The 13,557-nt window shown below is 44.8% G+C and overlaps 2 protein-coding genes and 1 non-coding gene across 6 annotated transcripts; 2 read left to right on the forward strand and 1 right to left on the reverse strand.

The window, feature by feature from the left end:
* Positions 1-15: 15 nt before the first annotated feature.
* On the forward strand, positions 16-97 carry TRNAS-GCU (transfer RNA serine (anticodon GCU)). Its single transcript has one exon. It is a non-coding gene; the product is annotated as a tRNA-Ser (tRNA).
* A 2,303-nt stretch (positions 98-2,400) lies between these two features.
* Positions 2,401-5,098, forward strand: LOC109764898 (F-box/FBD/LRR-repeat protein At4g26340). Of its 3 annotated transcripts, none has more exons than XM_020323685.4 (5): positions 2,401-2,745; positions 2,852-2,982; positions 3,136-4,032; positions 4,119-4,274; positions 4,524-5,098. In XM_020323685.4, the coding sequence occupies exons 2-5, from the start codon at positions 2,911-2,913 to the stop codon at positions 4,839-4,841; spliced, it is 1,443 nt and encodes a 480-aa protein (XP_020179274.1). In that variant the 5' UTR covers positions 2,401-2,745; positions 2,852-2,910; the 3' UTR covers positions 4,842-5,098. The 3 variants fall into 3 exon arrangements, with proteins under 3 accessions (XP_020179274.1, XP_040260438.1, XP_040260439.1); XM_040404504.3 differs by having other exon boundaries at positions 2,440-2,745; positions 2,847-2,982; XM_040404505.3 differs by having other exon boundaries at positions 2,440-2,745; positions 2,886-2,982.
* An 852-nt stretch (positions 5,099-5,950) lies between these two features.
* On the reverse strand, positions 5,951-9,889 carry LOC109764897 (uncharacterized). 2 transcript variants are annotated; one of them, XM_020323683.4, is made up of 4 exons: positions 9,151-9,889; positions 8,064-8,195; positions 7,757-7,960; positions 5,951-6,405 (listed from the first exon to the last, which is right to left on the reverse strand). In XM_020323683.4, exons 1-3 carry the CDS (start codon positions 9,662-9,664, stop codon positions 7,758-7,760), a joined length of 849 nt encoding a protein of 282 aa, XP_020179272.1. In that variant the 5' UTR covers positions 9,665-9,889; the 3' UTR covers positions 5,951-6,405; position 7,757. The 2 variants fall into 2 exon arrangements, with proteins under 2 accessions (XP_020179272.1, XP_020179273.1); XM_020323684.4 differs by having other exon boundaries at positions 5,951-7,332; positions 9,151-9,864.
* Between the last annotated feature and the right edge of the window lie 3,668 nt (positions 9,890-13,557).

The raw sequence follows: 13,557 nt of genomic DNA on the forward strand, positions 1-13,557 counted from the left end.
ACTAGATACAAGAATGACGCTTTGGCCGAGTGGTTAAGGCGTGTGCCTGCTAAGTACATGGGGTTTCCCCGCGAGAGTTCGAATCTCTCAGGCGTCGTGTTTTTTTTTTCATTTTTTTCTGTCTCATTTCATCTACTTCATTTTTCTCTCTGTCTTATTTCTATCTACTCTATTTTCTCTGTGTATTATTTATCTATTTTCCGTGAAAGTTTTTTCCTTAATTCCCAGGCGTGGATTTTTTAAAGGGACATTCACATTTATGCCTCTAACTCGAACCCACTACTCGAAATTACCCCTAACTTTTTGATGTGCTCAAATTTGCACCTAAAAATATTTTAGGTCGCCAGAATGCCCTTCCATCTGGTCAAAGTTGTTTTTCCCTTTCATAACAAATTCACATGAACCCAAAAGAATGCAAAATAAGAATCTCTCAGGCGTCGTCATTTTTTTCATTTTTTTTCTCTGTCTTATTTCATCTACTTCATTTTTTTCTCTGTCTTATTTCTATCTACTCTATTTTCTCTGTGTCTTATTTATCTATTTTCCGTGAAAGTTTTTTCCTTAACTCCCAGGCGTGGATTTTTTAAAGGGACATTCACATTTATGCCTCTAACTCGAACCCACTACTCGAAATTACCCCTAAATTTTTTATATGCGCAAATTTGCACCTAATATTTTCTAGTGCTTATAGCATTAAAAAATTATTTAGGATGAATGCAAATAAATGCACGTGTAGGTGATGAACGTAAATGACATGTGCGTGTAGGTGATATTCTTATGAACATTTTCATATCGTATTTGTGTTTTTCTAAGTTCATATGAATTTTCAAAGTTTTGGTCAAACAAGTTTGACAAGCTGGAAGGGCATTCAGGATTTCTGGGGACCTAAAATGCTTTTTGGGACAAATTTGAGCACATCAAAAAATTATGGGTAACTCTAGGAGTAGACGCAACTTAGGGGCATAAATGCAAATGTCCCTTTGTTTTGAATTCATTTCTCTGGCATATTTCTCTATACTCAAGTGTTTTTACTCTTTTTCTCTGTCTTATTTCATTCTACTCCATTTTTCTCTCTGTTCTATCTACTCCATTTTCCCTCTGTCTTATTTTTTTTCATGAACGGATATTTTACCCCAAGGCATCAACATTTTTTATTCTCTGGCTTATTTCTCTATACTCAAGTTTTTTTACTCCAAGATTGACTCATGATGATGTGTTCATATGTTTTGTTATAGCTACTTGCTGGTACTAACATGTCTTTCTTGTTAGAATTTAGCAATCATTTTAGTGGTGGGCTGAAACATCATAAAATAGGTTTCCTCCGTAAGAAAAATATTATTTCCTCTGTTTTATTTACTCTGCATTTTAGAGTTGGCTGAAGTCAAACTTCTAAAAGTTTGACCAAATTTATAGAAAAGAATATAAATATTTACCATAACAAATCTATATGATGTGGAAGTACATTCAATAATTAATCTAATGGTGTTGATTTGTTATTGTATATTTTAATATTTTTGTCTATAAACTTTGTCAAAGTTTACAAAGTCTGACTTTGACCAAAGCTAATACGCGGAGTAAATAAAAACGGAGGGAGTATAATATTACAAGCCCATACTCCAAGGCAATATATTTTTGAATTTAATTCCCTGGCCTATATCTCTATACTCAAGTTTTTTTTAACTCCAATTGACTCGTGCCGATGAGCGGGCGGCAGGGGTTGGTTTGGACGGGGCAACTTGTAGGAGTGGAAGAGCGTCGAGGGAAAGTTCCCTCCCACCAAGCTCGGGTTGGTTTTTGCTATACGCAAAAACGGAGGTTGATATTCTATATATACGGTTTGGGACGCTGGTTTGCAGTTTACCGCAAAATAAAATTACAATACAACCGGTTTTACCGTGTCTGACTTGGATGTTTATTTTTTTGCCCAAAACACTACAACAACAATTATTTTTATAATACGTTTCTTTTACGGTATGTGCTAGAGTTTCTCTAAGCCAAACAACGCCTCATGGTATGAACACAGCCGACGATGCATCGCAGCACGTCGTAGCCATTACGGTTGCACGCCTAGCTTGGTGACCTTTGCTTTGTGCTCGCTCGAGAAGCTTGCAATGCATCAGCTCACCTCCAACGACATCGATGCCTTACCGATCGGCATGAAAATGAAAAAAACGCTCATAAAACTAGAAGAGAGACCATGTTTTCAAGGTAGTTTTGTCCAAAATATTGCCACATGGTGATAGTCAACCTATCACGTGTATGTAAATCAAAGCCCATACAGCCCTGATAGGTACTTATAATTTTATAAGAATTAAGAATTTAATAGTAGCTATTTTTTCCATTCAAGAAAAAGATATACTTGAGTAGCTATTTTTTGGCGGTTAAGAGAATATTTTTTTCAGGGGTTATTATGAACCCTCCAATAGGTCTAGGGCTTCTGCTGGGGCCTGGCTTCCGGTCCATCCCCACCCGGCGCAAAATCGGCGAGGGGAGCCTCTGCCGAGCGCGGCGGCGCTGCGAAATTTCTAAATTGAGTCGGCCGGCCAGACGGCCTCGTTAGCTTCCTAGACTCCCTGGAGACGAAGCGGAGCCGTGTCCGTATCCAAACTGGTCGTGGGGTGGGGGAGCATATAATCTCCACCTCTCCGAAGACAGGGAAGGCGTGGATTTTGCTCACCCAAATCGCCGAGCCACGACTTCTTCCGCAGCCCCGCGCCGGGCTCCGCCGGCACCACTCAGCAGCAGGTAAGATTACAGGTGACAGGTGACTGGGGATTTGGGATGCAACTACAGTAGTGAATATCAATTTCAGCATGACTGGGTTATTACTGAACATGATTTATCAGTTTAGTCTGCAGCAGCTCATGCGAAAAATTGTCTAGCAGACACCCTGCAAAAAGAAGATCAACTATGATGTTGTCCTCGGACAAATTTACCGCTAAAAGAAGCAAATCCGAGCCTGTGATCCATAGTCTCCCGGAGGTAGGTCCAAGGACATTATTAAGTTCTGAATTAATCTGAATATCCTTTAGTGTCCTCATCTAGTTTTTTTTTCAAACATCCAGGGCATTCAGGGTAGTATCATGATTCTTCTAACTCGTAGGAGTACTGAATTTTCTGTCTGTCCTGATCCAGGGTATCATGCACGACATAGTATCAAGGCTGACACTGAAGGATGCCGTGAGGGCCAGTTTGGTGTCGACAAACTGGAGACGGCTGTGGACATGCCATTCCAATTTATGCTTTGACAGTCCTACGATCCTGAACCGCGAGTATGGCACCATTAGCAGGAGGGGTAGCAGGAGGGGTAGAAGAAGACGCAGGTTCATCAGGCGTATCAATGCTATCCTGGAATCCCACAGTGGCACACGGCTAAGAAGATTTGATATCACGTTTGCTCTTGACACAAGGCACACGGAACATCTGGATCGATGGCTCAAGTTCGCACTCGATTCCAGGGCGTCTGAGATTGCTATTAATTTGCACCCTGTGTTCTACAAGGATTCTGTGAGGTCATATGAATGGGAGGATACATACACCTTGCCGTTTCATATGTTTAGCAGTCAAGGGGCATCTTACATTGAGTCACTCCAGCTCACCTTTGCATCGTTGAAGCTGCCCGGCGATTTCGATGGCCCTTTGAACCTTAGAGTGCTGGATCTCCAGACTGTTCATGTGTCGGAAGGAGATCTCGAGCTGCTGTTGTCCAAGTGCAGTGCATTGGAGTGTTTGCGCCTCGGTCGTTGTTACCCACTGCTTAATCTGAAAGTGCAGAATCCACTATGTCGGCTGCGTAATTTATCTGTCCGGGGATGTCAGCTGCAGGTTATGGAATTCAGTGCTCCGAATCTAGCAAAATTTGAGTATTCAGGTCAGGCCGTACCCATTACACTCGGTGAATCCATGAAGCCAACAGAAGCTACTGTGACGCTCTTGGGATATGATGACACTCTTGAACATGTCTTCACCGAACTTCCAAAGACCCTGTCTCGCGTGGAGATACTATCTGTGAACACTTGCATAAACACCGAGGTACTGTGCCGACCAGCATGATGCATGTTTCATTTCCATCTATGTAAAAAGGGTATGCCATGTAAATATCGTTTTGTTGACCGTAGGTGGTTGGATTTTCAAATTGCCTGATGAAGTTTACTCATCTGATAAAACTGGAGGTGACTGTAAGTATTCTCGGGGACTCGAGAATCAGAAATGGGATTCTTCGTTTAGTGAGTCTTCTAGAGGTGGCCCCTCTTCTGCAAAGGCTCGAGTTAAATGTAAGTGTCCCTCTTCCTGTGATGCATGTCTCCTGTTTATCTTTTGAGACAAACCATGTCTGCTTAGTGCTTGATGCATTTGATTCGCCCTAGTTTGCACTGCAACTACAACTGCTTATACTAGATTAGACTACATGGAACTGTAATTCGGATTGTTAAATTTGATTTAAAGGGAGGACAACTCTTAAGTTTCAGTCTCCAATGCTGCTTGTGCTGTTATCTAACTTTCGATAACCCTTATATTTTCAGATGCTTCCACATGTGTCGGTTGGGGTTTCCAACGAGCCTGAAGCTTACTGGCATTTTCAGCCGTGCGCCCACCGTCATCTTGAGCAGTTTGAGGTTTCAGGGTTTATCGGTCTAAGAGGTCAACTTGAGGTGGTATTGTGCATCCTTGACAACGCAGTGGCTCTGAGGCGGATGTCCATAGAACCAAGGGTGACGGCATATGATCGTGTCTTTGGACACTGGGCGGGGTTTGAGCATAATATAGGAAAAGGCAGGGCATGTGCCTTGGCCTTTTTTTCTCCTGAAGACTATCCTGGCGTGCAGATTGAGATCTTCTGAAGGACCTTGGGTGTTTTTGGCTTCAGCTGTTGTATGCCTGAAGAGTGAAGGGCAACAAATAGGCAAGTGTGAGCCCCAGCACAGCCTTTCGTTTGTGTGTACATATTCTGGGGGCTTGCTGATCTAATAATGTGTAAGAAAAAACATATTCATTTACTTATGTCTGAGAAAAGCTTGGTCGAATTTGTGCCAGCCATATGTAATCTTATCTACTAAGGAGTGTGAAACTGCTTCACTGCAAGGCCCTGCTGATTCAAGATACTCTGTTCATTTCTTTTACTTTGCATATCAGGTATCGTTAGGACTGGCATTTGACCAGCAATTACTTTATTAATATGTACTTTCTTGATTTTTGTAAAAGAGCATGAGGCAAGCAAACTACATTCGTCCAAACCATCGTAAGTACTGCTCCCTTTGTTTCAAAATAATTGAAGTTCTAGGATTTTCCTAAGTCAAACTTCATAAAGTGCAACCAATTCTATATAACATGCCAACATCTACAAAACCAAAATTATTTCATTAGATTCATTATGAAAAATATTTTCTAATCATATACTCCCTCCGTTCGGAATTACTTGTCGCAGAAATGGATGTATGTAGACGTATTTTAGTTCTAGATACATCCATTTCCGAGACAAGTAATTCCGAATGGAGAGAGTATATCTGAATATCATGAATTGGTCAAAGTTCAAAAAGTTGGACTTATGAAAATCCTAGAACTTCACTATTTTGGAACAAAGGGAGTACGTTCATCACCATCTTAAGTCGAGGGCGAACCATGGGTCTACCTGAATGGCCAGCAGGTGCTTGCATTTTTGGGTGTGTACCTTGCGCTGCACAGCGACAAAAACATGACCCTATGACCCTTAAATGTGACGGGACACTGTACCAACTTATTTCTATTCCGAAAATACTTGACATCAAAATGAATAAAAGAGGATGTATCTAGATGTATTTTAGTTCTAGATACATCTCTTTTTATCTAACAAGTATTTTCGGACGAAGGGAATATCAAGAACTGGCGTTTATCTTTTCGAAAGCAAGAGTGGCATTGAAAGAACACCCTGTGGAAGCTACTAAATACAGCAGGAAATAAAAAACAGCAAAGACAAAAATAGGGCACCATTGGGTCATACGAAACATGCAACCAGTCGGTTCAAAATTTCAGAGAAAACCCCGGAGATTTATCCTGCAAGACGTGCAAGCAATACCCCCTTCGTTTCAACAAAGTGCTATTGCGACTACTCCAACCATGGCACTCGTGTTTTAACATGCCGCACCGCAGTTTGACCATGTATGCCCATCCCTCACTCTAGGAATAAGGGCAGATCGTGCAAAATTTTCACTTCTCGTCCCTACGAACTAAACGAAGCAACAACAGTAGCAGAACAAGCAGACTCCGAGCTCATGTACAAATCTGTTGACCAAATGTGCCTTTATCACTTGTCCTGTAACAGTAACTTGCAAAGGTTTACTTGGCATCTCCTCCATCTTCTCTCTGTAATCGCGTCTCATCTTGTTAATCAATATTCTCCTAATGTCCTGCTGATAGAAGTCTTCATTCCTGTGTGACATGAATATACAAAACAAAACACAGTATCAGAATACAACAGTAACATGTGACAACTACAACTGAGAAAGGCTATCTGAGTTCAATTTTCAAATATGTTAACATCAACTGAACTTGGACTTCCATCAAAAGAAACTGCAAAAGATATATAACACACATCAATGGCCATCTTACAGATGTGAATCAAATTTCAAATGGTCGCCTCCCTCCCCCATACAGCCACCCCATTTCCCTCTCACGCAAGCCAGGCGAGGCGGCAACATTCTGGTGAGGCGCCAAAGCTCCAGCAAGGCAGGTAGCTCTCACTTCCTACTTCTCGAGTATGTTCTGATTTTGGCGTATTGTTCTGAAGTAGATATAGCATCTATGTTCTGATTTTGGCGTATTGTTCTGAAGTAGATATAGCATCTAGTGAAATGGTGAAGCTATGCTCGATCCAATCGCCTTAAAGCCATCATGATTCCTACCAAAGCAGTTGCACATCTCTTGCTGCGGCACTTGGATTGATGCTGTGTTGAACAAACGGACATGGTACTAGTGTGTGTCCCAAGGTTAGTCCTTCCTTATACCGAGGAGGGGCACTAGTGTGTGTCGAACAAAGCAGCTTGCAAACGCACGGTCCTACTAGACCTGTTTGGAACTTAAACCTTCCATTTCATAATATAGTAGAGTGCATTTTAGAGAACATGCTAAGGAGGGGTAGCACGGGGGGATTGCTTCCAGTTTAGCCCCTAATTACTCGCACAATTTACTTTGTTAATGCACTTTCGCGCGACACCCGGACTCCTTGAAACAACCGAGACCAGTAAATCTCGTTTTCTCTCCAACATGCATGCGCCGCACGCTAGACAAGACCCAATCCATGCACATGCGCCCGCAAAATCCCTCTCTTGCCAACATGATATGGTTAGGCTGCATGCACTGGTATGATGAACAGTAATTAGTAATTACTACGGCAAAAGGGTAGAAGTACTTAAGGAATAGGAAGTACACATTCTAATATGGAATTTTGGATGAAAAAAACTAACACACACTGGTTTGGAATGGAGGGAGTAATGCATTTGCTTGGATAAATACAGTAGTGTGACTGCGAAATTTGAATGCAGGCAACGAAATCATATGAGAATACTACAGAGCAGATGCACATCTCTTGCAACGACAGATGTGTTAAGCAACCGGACAGAGTACTAGTGCATGTCTTGCACTAATTTTTCCTTCTTTGATATGTAATGATGTGTTCAACAAACTGATTTTGTTTGTTGATTTTTGCACAAAGGTATCAGTGGAATAACTTGAACAACTCAGAGCAGAAAGCTGTGAAGGCCATGAAATTAGTAAAATTCACCTTAATTTGTGGGTGCAGCGCCGATCAATGTCCGTACTGTGAGTCGACCCATCAGATAATCCCTCTTCTTTACCATATCCGCCACAAAGCACTCAACCAAAGAGATGATGAATGCTAGGTTTGTTCCCTTGATGTACATCAATCTATAACATGCTAAGCAAGCCAAGAAATTGTGCATGTGAAACATCGGATCCAGTTCCTCGCCTATAGCACATAAACAGGGTAATAATCATTAAATTTGGTACACTCGATTAGTTTGATCAGAAACTAGTACAAATGTCAGAAAGTAGTACAAATAAATAATTACCATCAAAATCGGCCTCGAGGGTTGTCAACAGATGTTCATAAGCTTGGAAGGCTATAGATGGGTTGTTGTCAATAATCTGGGATACCCTTGGAAAGCATATATCAAGATAATGCTTCGCCTCCAAAATGTTGCCTGAATACAGAACATCTTCCATTAGGATATAAGCATATGACACATCCTAGGGCACGTTTCTCGGAGTCTAAACAATTTGCTAGCCATGCCAGGAGCTCTTTGCAACCAAATATTTGAAGTACAATTAGCAGTCGGAATTAGAGAGAAATGTAGAAAAAATAAACCAAACCAACTTCATTTTCAATCAAACAGCACCTGTAAAGACTAAACAGTACCAATCAAACTTGCTGGCTACAAGTAGAAGGACAATTTGAAAGATCTTTCTAAACCTGAGCAATGATCTCCACTAGAAGGATTTACTAATGCACTAGAGGGATCTGCAGGACAAACAAACGGGCAGCATTATGCTCTACGCTAGCAATCATTGTACTGCCACTATCAGGAACTACCATAGCTATGCCAACAATAAATATAGATTGAAATCTGCAATGTAGATAAACTTTGATGCACACATCTGAATCATATTATTAATCCACCAGCACACTTGAATTAATTATAAGTTTATTGTAAGCAATCTAATGAACTGCAAGTTTATTGTAAGCATGCTAATGTCTTGACTTAATGGACTGAGCACTTATTATAAGCAAGAAACTGCATTAAGTATTAACACTGATATAACATCAAAACGATCAATGGATAACCAAAAAATTGACAGAATCGCGATGAGCATGTAGATATCCACTTGTTGGCTGACACCTGGAACAAAAGGGCCGGCTAACACCGAGACACTAAGCACCCCTTTCAAAGTAATAAAGTAGGCATTAAACCAAATACAAGTCTTGTGATGGCATCACCCTCAGATTAATTATTATAGGAAATATGTAAACCACAAGAGACCAAAACGTAAACTGACATGGCATCGCATCATCTCAACATTAGGAGGTAAGTATCCAGGAAACACACTAATCCACAAAATCATTTAGATCCAAGTGACATCAAGATCGTGAGTGCATACCTTCCCGCAGGTAGAGGAACACCATCCGCCATGCGTGCTCCCTAAGACTTGTCAGGGCCGTCCCAAGATCTGCAACAGAAGTCTGAAACTGCGCCTGGAGACGAAGCGTCAACGCCTCCTCCACATGAACGCTCACCCTGTCCAGCAAGTCAGCCTGCTCCACGATGCTGCGGTAGGAGTCGTACTTGGCCAGCAGGACTTCGCGGTTGGTGATGACCACCTCGCGGTGATGCGAGGTCGCGGGCCCCTCCTCCTCCCGCAGGGCCCGGTAGATGGCCGCCGCGTCCTCTAGGGTCATGTACGGCATGAGGTGACCTCGAACACGGGCAAATGCCTCCTCTGGCCGCATCACATCCGGGGTCAGCGGGTCTCGGACGCGAAGGAAATCCGCGTGGCAGCCGAGGCGCGCGAAACGGCGCAGGATGACGCCGTCGGCGGCGTGCCGGAGACGCGGCGGGAGACCCCGCAGCAAAACCTCAACGGGCACCCCCAGCTCCTCCGCGATGCCCTCCATGGTGATCGCGCGGGAGCTTGGGGGCGGCGAAAGGGGAGGGTGAGGGCGGTGAAGGGGGGATTGGGGCGGCGAGAGGGGAGAGTGGTGAGGGCGGTGAAGGGGGAGGATGGGGGCGGCGGGAGAACTCCACGATTTGGGAATCGCGGCGACGAAGGCTCCTGGGGATTTTGGCCAGAAAGGGGCAGGCACGCGGCGGCGAGTACGGCGAGAAAAGCAGTTCGGTTCGGGATGGCAAATTTTTTTCAGGGATCGGGATGGCATTCAGATTGGCAACTACTACGCGCCGGTCGGCCGGCCCAAATTTGGACCGGTCGCACCGTGCACGTTGGATGCGTTGCGTCGTAGCCGTCAGATCAGGCACTGCTTCGCTCTCAAACGCCCTCTTTTCTGTCTTTGCCCTCAAATCACACGGACGTGAGGCGGGACGAGAACGAGACAACTGGCGCTCGTCGGATCGCAGCTGCTCGCCACCGTTCGCCAGATCGCCGCCCTCGCTCCCAACAAGTTGGGCAGTTCGTCGGTGCTCGTTGCAGCACACCACGACGAGGTTCCAGCAAAAACAAATCAAGGTTGCAGCACGTTGGAAAAAAAGCTTTGGTTGTCGTAGCTCTGGAATCACTGGTTCCAGCAAAAATGGTGGCTGGTTGAAGCAAAATTTCTCGTCGGTCGCATCAAAAGAAAACACTTCCATATTCGCACTTCTCGAAAATCGGTGCTTCCAGCAAAAAAATGGTTGTTGGAGTTAGCGGATGCTGGTTCCAACTGGTTTCAACATTTTCCTGCCACGATTCCTTGCATTCTAGTCAGCCGGTTCCAGCTCGTGGTCACCGTATTTGCAACATCACGCTGGCCCGCCTTCTAGAACGTGATCATCACCATCGCAGCAAAAAACATTGCTGGTTCCAGCCTGCGGTCACCATGGTCGCAGCAAAAAATGTTGCTAGTTCCAGCAAGCACGTCTCCGCTGGGGTTACAGACTAAACTCGCGCAGTCGATGCGTTCACCAGCCGCGGGAGGAGGGACAGAGGTGGAGAGGGGATGAGGGGCAGGAGAGGGAAGAGAGGAAGAAGGAAAGAGAGGGAGGAGGGAATCAAACATGCATCATGCGGCGTCGCCGGCCGACTCCCTAGGCTGATGTCCCCATGAAGAAAAAGGAAAAAAGCAACAACAGGAAGAGATAAGGATAACGGTCTGTTGGTGCTATAATTTGCCTCCTTGTATTTTGGAGATTGATGTCAGAAACAGTGAGGGACTAATGTGTTTGCTAGTGCACACAGAGTGACAAGTCCTTGAAGTCATATGGAGTTTGATAAAAACTCTAAAGATAATATCTCGCGAGGTAGTGAAGATTATCACCGAAAATTATGCTAGTCGAAAGTGACCCCCCAAAATTGTTGGCGTGAAGCAATTGGTTCGGTGCTTGTCCAAAGAAATTGACCGCAGCCGAGGAACTTGAAGACGAAGCGAAGACGTAGTATTTGTTTTGTAGCCCATCTTTCTCTTTCTTGAGTCATAGTACTATTAAGAGGGTATAGTGTTCAAAGCTTACGGTTCTCTGATGCTAGTCCCAAATCCTATGTGAGATGAGAGAAATCTCTTTGTGCTCTGAATAAATACTTGCTAGCAAGAGACCACTACAAAATTTGCTCTATCCGGTGACAAAAATCCTAGTGACAAAACATGAAACGTCGCAAAAATCATTTTTCATGACAGTCCACCGTCACGAGGTGTCCCCCCTCCCCCCGGGGGCAGCCCCCTCGGCAACTTTGGTGACGTTCCGGGCTGATTTTTTGCGATGTATTGGGCCCTCATTAGGCATGTCTATTTTGTGCGACGAGTCTTAGTGTCACAGTTCATGTTGGTGGGTCATTTTTTTGTAAATGTAAATATAAAAATAACAAGTAATTGTTTTTTAGCTGACTCATTTAGTGGGAACACATCACATAATAGCGGGAACTTAGAATTGGGATCGTCGGTTTAGGGCCCTCTGCTCATACCACGCCCCCGGCGATTCGAGAGGCCGACATGGTGAGGTGAACACGACTACGACGCTACAACAAGGTGAACGCGGCTGCGAGGGTACGTCGAGGCCATGCGTCACAGTTGAAGGGCGAAGTCATGCGCGACTGCGGCAGCATGAAACAGGGGCGATTTTAGGTGAGATATGTTTACTAAAAAACATCATAGCAAATATCAGGTGTGTTCTATTTACCTCTCATGTTTTACACATAATGGATCATAGTTGGATTGCTGTAACGGTGTTGATGCCACCATACATGGCTGGCGTGAATAAGTTTATGGAATTCGCGCTTGCTCACTGTTGGGGAACGTAGTAATTTCAAAAAAATTCCTACGCACACGCAAGATCATGGTGATGCATAGCAATGAGAGGGGAGAGTGTTGTCTACGTACCCTCGTAGACCGAAAGCGGAAGCGTTAGCACAACGCGGTTGATGTAGTCGTACGTCTTCACGATCCGACCGATCAAGTACCGAACGCACGACACCTCCGAGTTCAGCACACGTTCAGCCCGATGACGTCCCTCGAACTCCGATCCAGCCGAGTGTTGAGGGAGAGTTTCGTCAGCACGACGGCGTGGTGACGATGATGATGTTCTACCGACGCAGGGCTTCGCCTAAGCACCGCTACAGTATTATCGAGGTGGACTATGGTGGAGGGGGGCACCACACACGGCTAAAAGATCAAACGATCAATTGTTGTGTCTTTGGGGTGCCCCCTGCCCCCGTATATAAAGGAGCAAGGGGGATGTGACGCCCCCGATTTGACCGTACACTAATCATGCACGCAAATGTGTACGATCAAGATCAGGGACTCACGGGAAGATATCACAACACAACTCTAAAACATAAATAAGTCATACAAGCATTACAATACAAGCCAGGGGCCTCGAGGGCTCGAATACAAGTGCTCGATCATAGACGAGTCAACGGAAGCAGCAAATATCTGAGTACAGACATAAGTTAAACAAGTTTGCCTTAAGAAGGCTAGCACAAAAGTAGCAACGATCGAAAAGGCAAGGCCTCCTGCCTGGGACCTCTTAACTACTCCTCGAAGCCGAACTCCATGTAGCATCATCCTCGGGATCTCTAGCTCCTGGACTCCAGCATCTGGTTGCGACAATCAGGTATAGAAAGGGGGAAAGAGGGAGAAAAGCAACCGTGAGTACTCATCCAAAGTACTTGCAAGCAAGGAGCTACACTACATATGCATGGGTATATGTGAAAAGGGCCATATCAGTGGACTGAACTGCAGAATGCCAGAATAAGAGGGGGGTAGCTAGTCCTGTCGAAGACTACGCTTCTGGCCATCTCCATCTTGCAGCATGTAGAAGAGAGTAGATTGAAGTCCTCCAAGTAGCATCGCATAGCATAATCCTACCCGGCGATCCCCTCCTCGTCGCCCTGTTAGAGAGGGATCACCGGGTTGTATCTGGCACTTGGAAGGGTGTATTTTATTCAGTATCCAGTTCTAGTTGTCATAGGGTCAAGGTACAACTCCGGGTCGTCCTTTTACCGAGGGACACGGCTATTCGAATAGATAAACTTCCCTGCAGGGGTGCACCACATAACCCAACACGCTCGATCCCATTTGGCCGGACACACTTTTCTGGGTCATGCCCGGCCTCGTAAGATCAACACGTCGCAGCCCCACCTAGGCTCAACAGAGAGGTCAGCACGCCGGTCTAACCCTATGCGCGCAGGGGTCTGGGCCCATCGCCCTATGCACACCTGCACGTTGCGTACGCGGCCGGAAGCAGACCTAGCCCCCTTAATACAAGCGCGAGCTTACGGTCCAATGCGGCGCGCGCCACTCAGTCGCTGACGTCAAAACAGCTTCGGCTGATACCACGACGTTGGGATACCCATAACTAC

This window comes from Aegilops tauschii, chromosome 3 (assembly GCF_002575655.3).
Source record: "Aegilops tauschii subsp. strangulata cultivar AL8/78 chromosome 3, Aet v6.0, whole genome shotgun sequence".
Lineage (NCBI taxonomy): Eukaryota > Viridiplantae > Streptophyta > Magnoliopsida > Poales > Poaceae > Aegilops > Aegilops tauschii.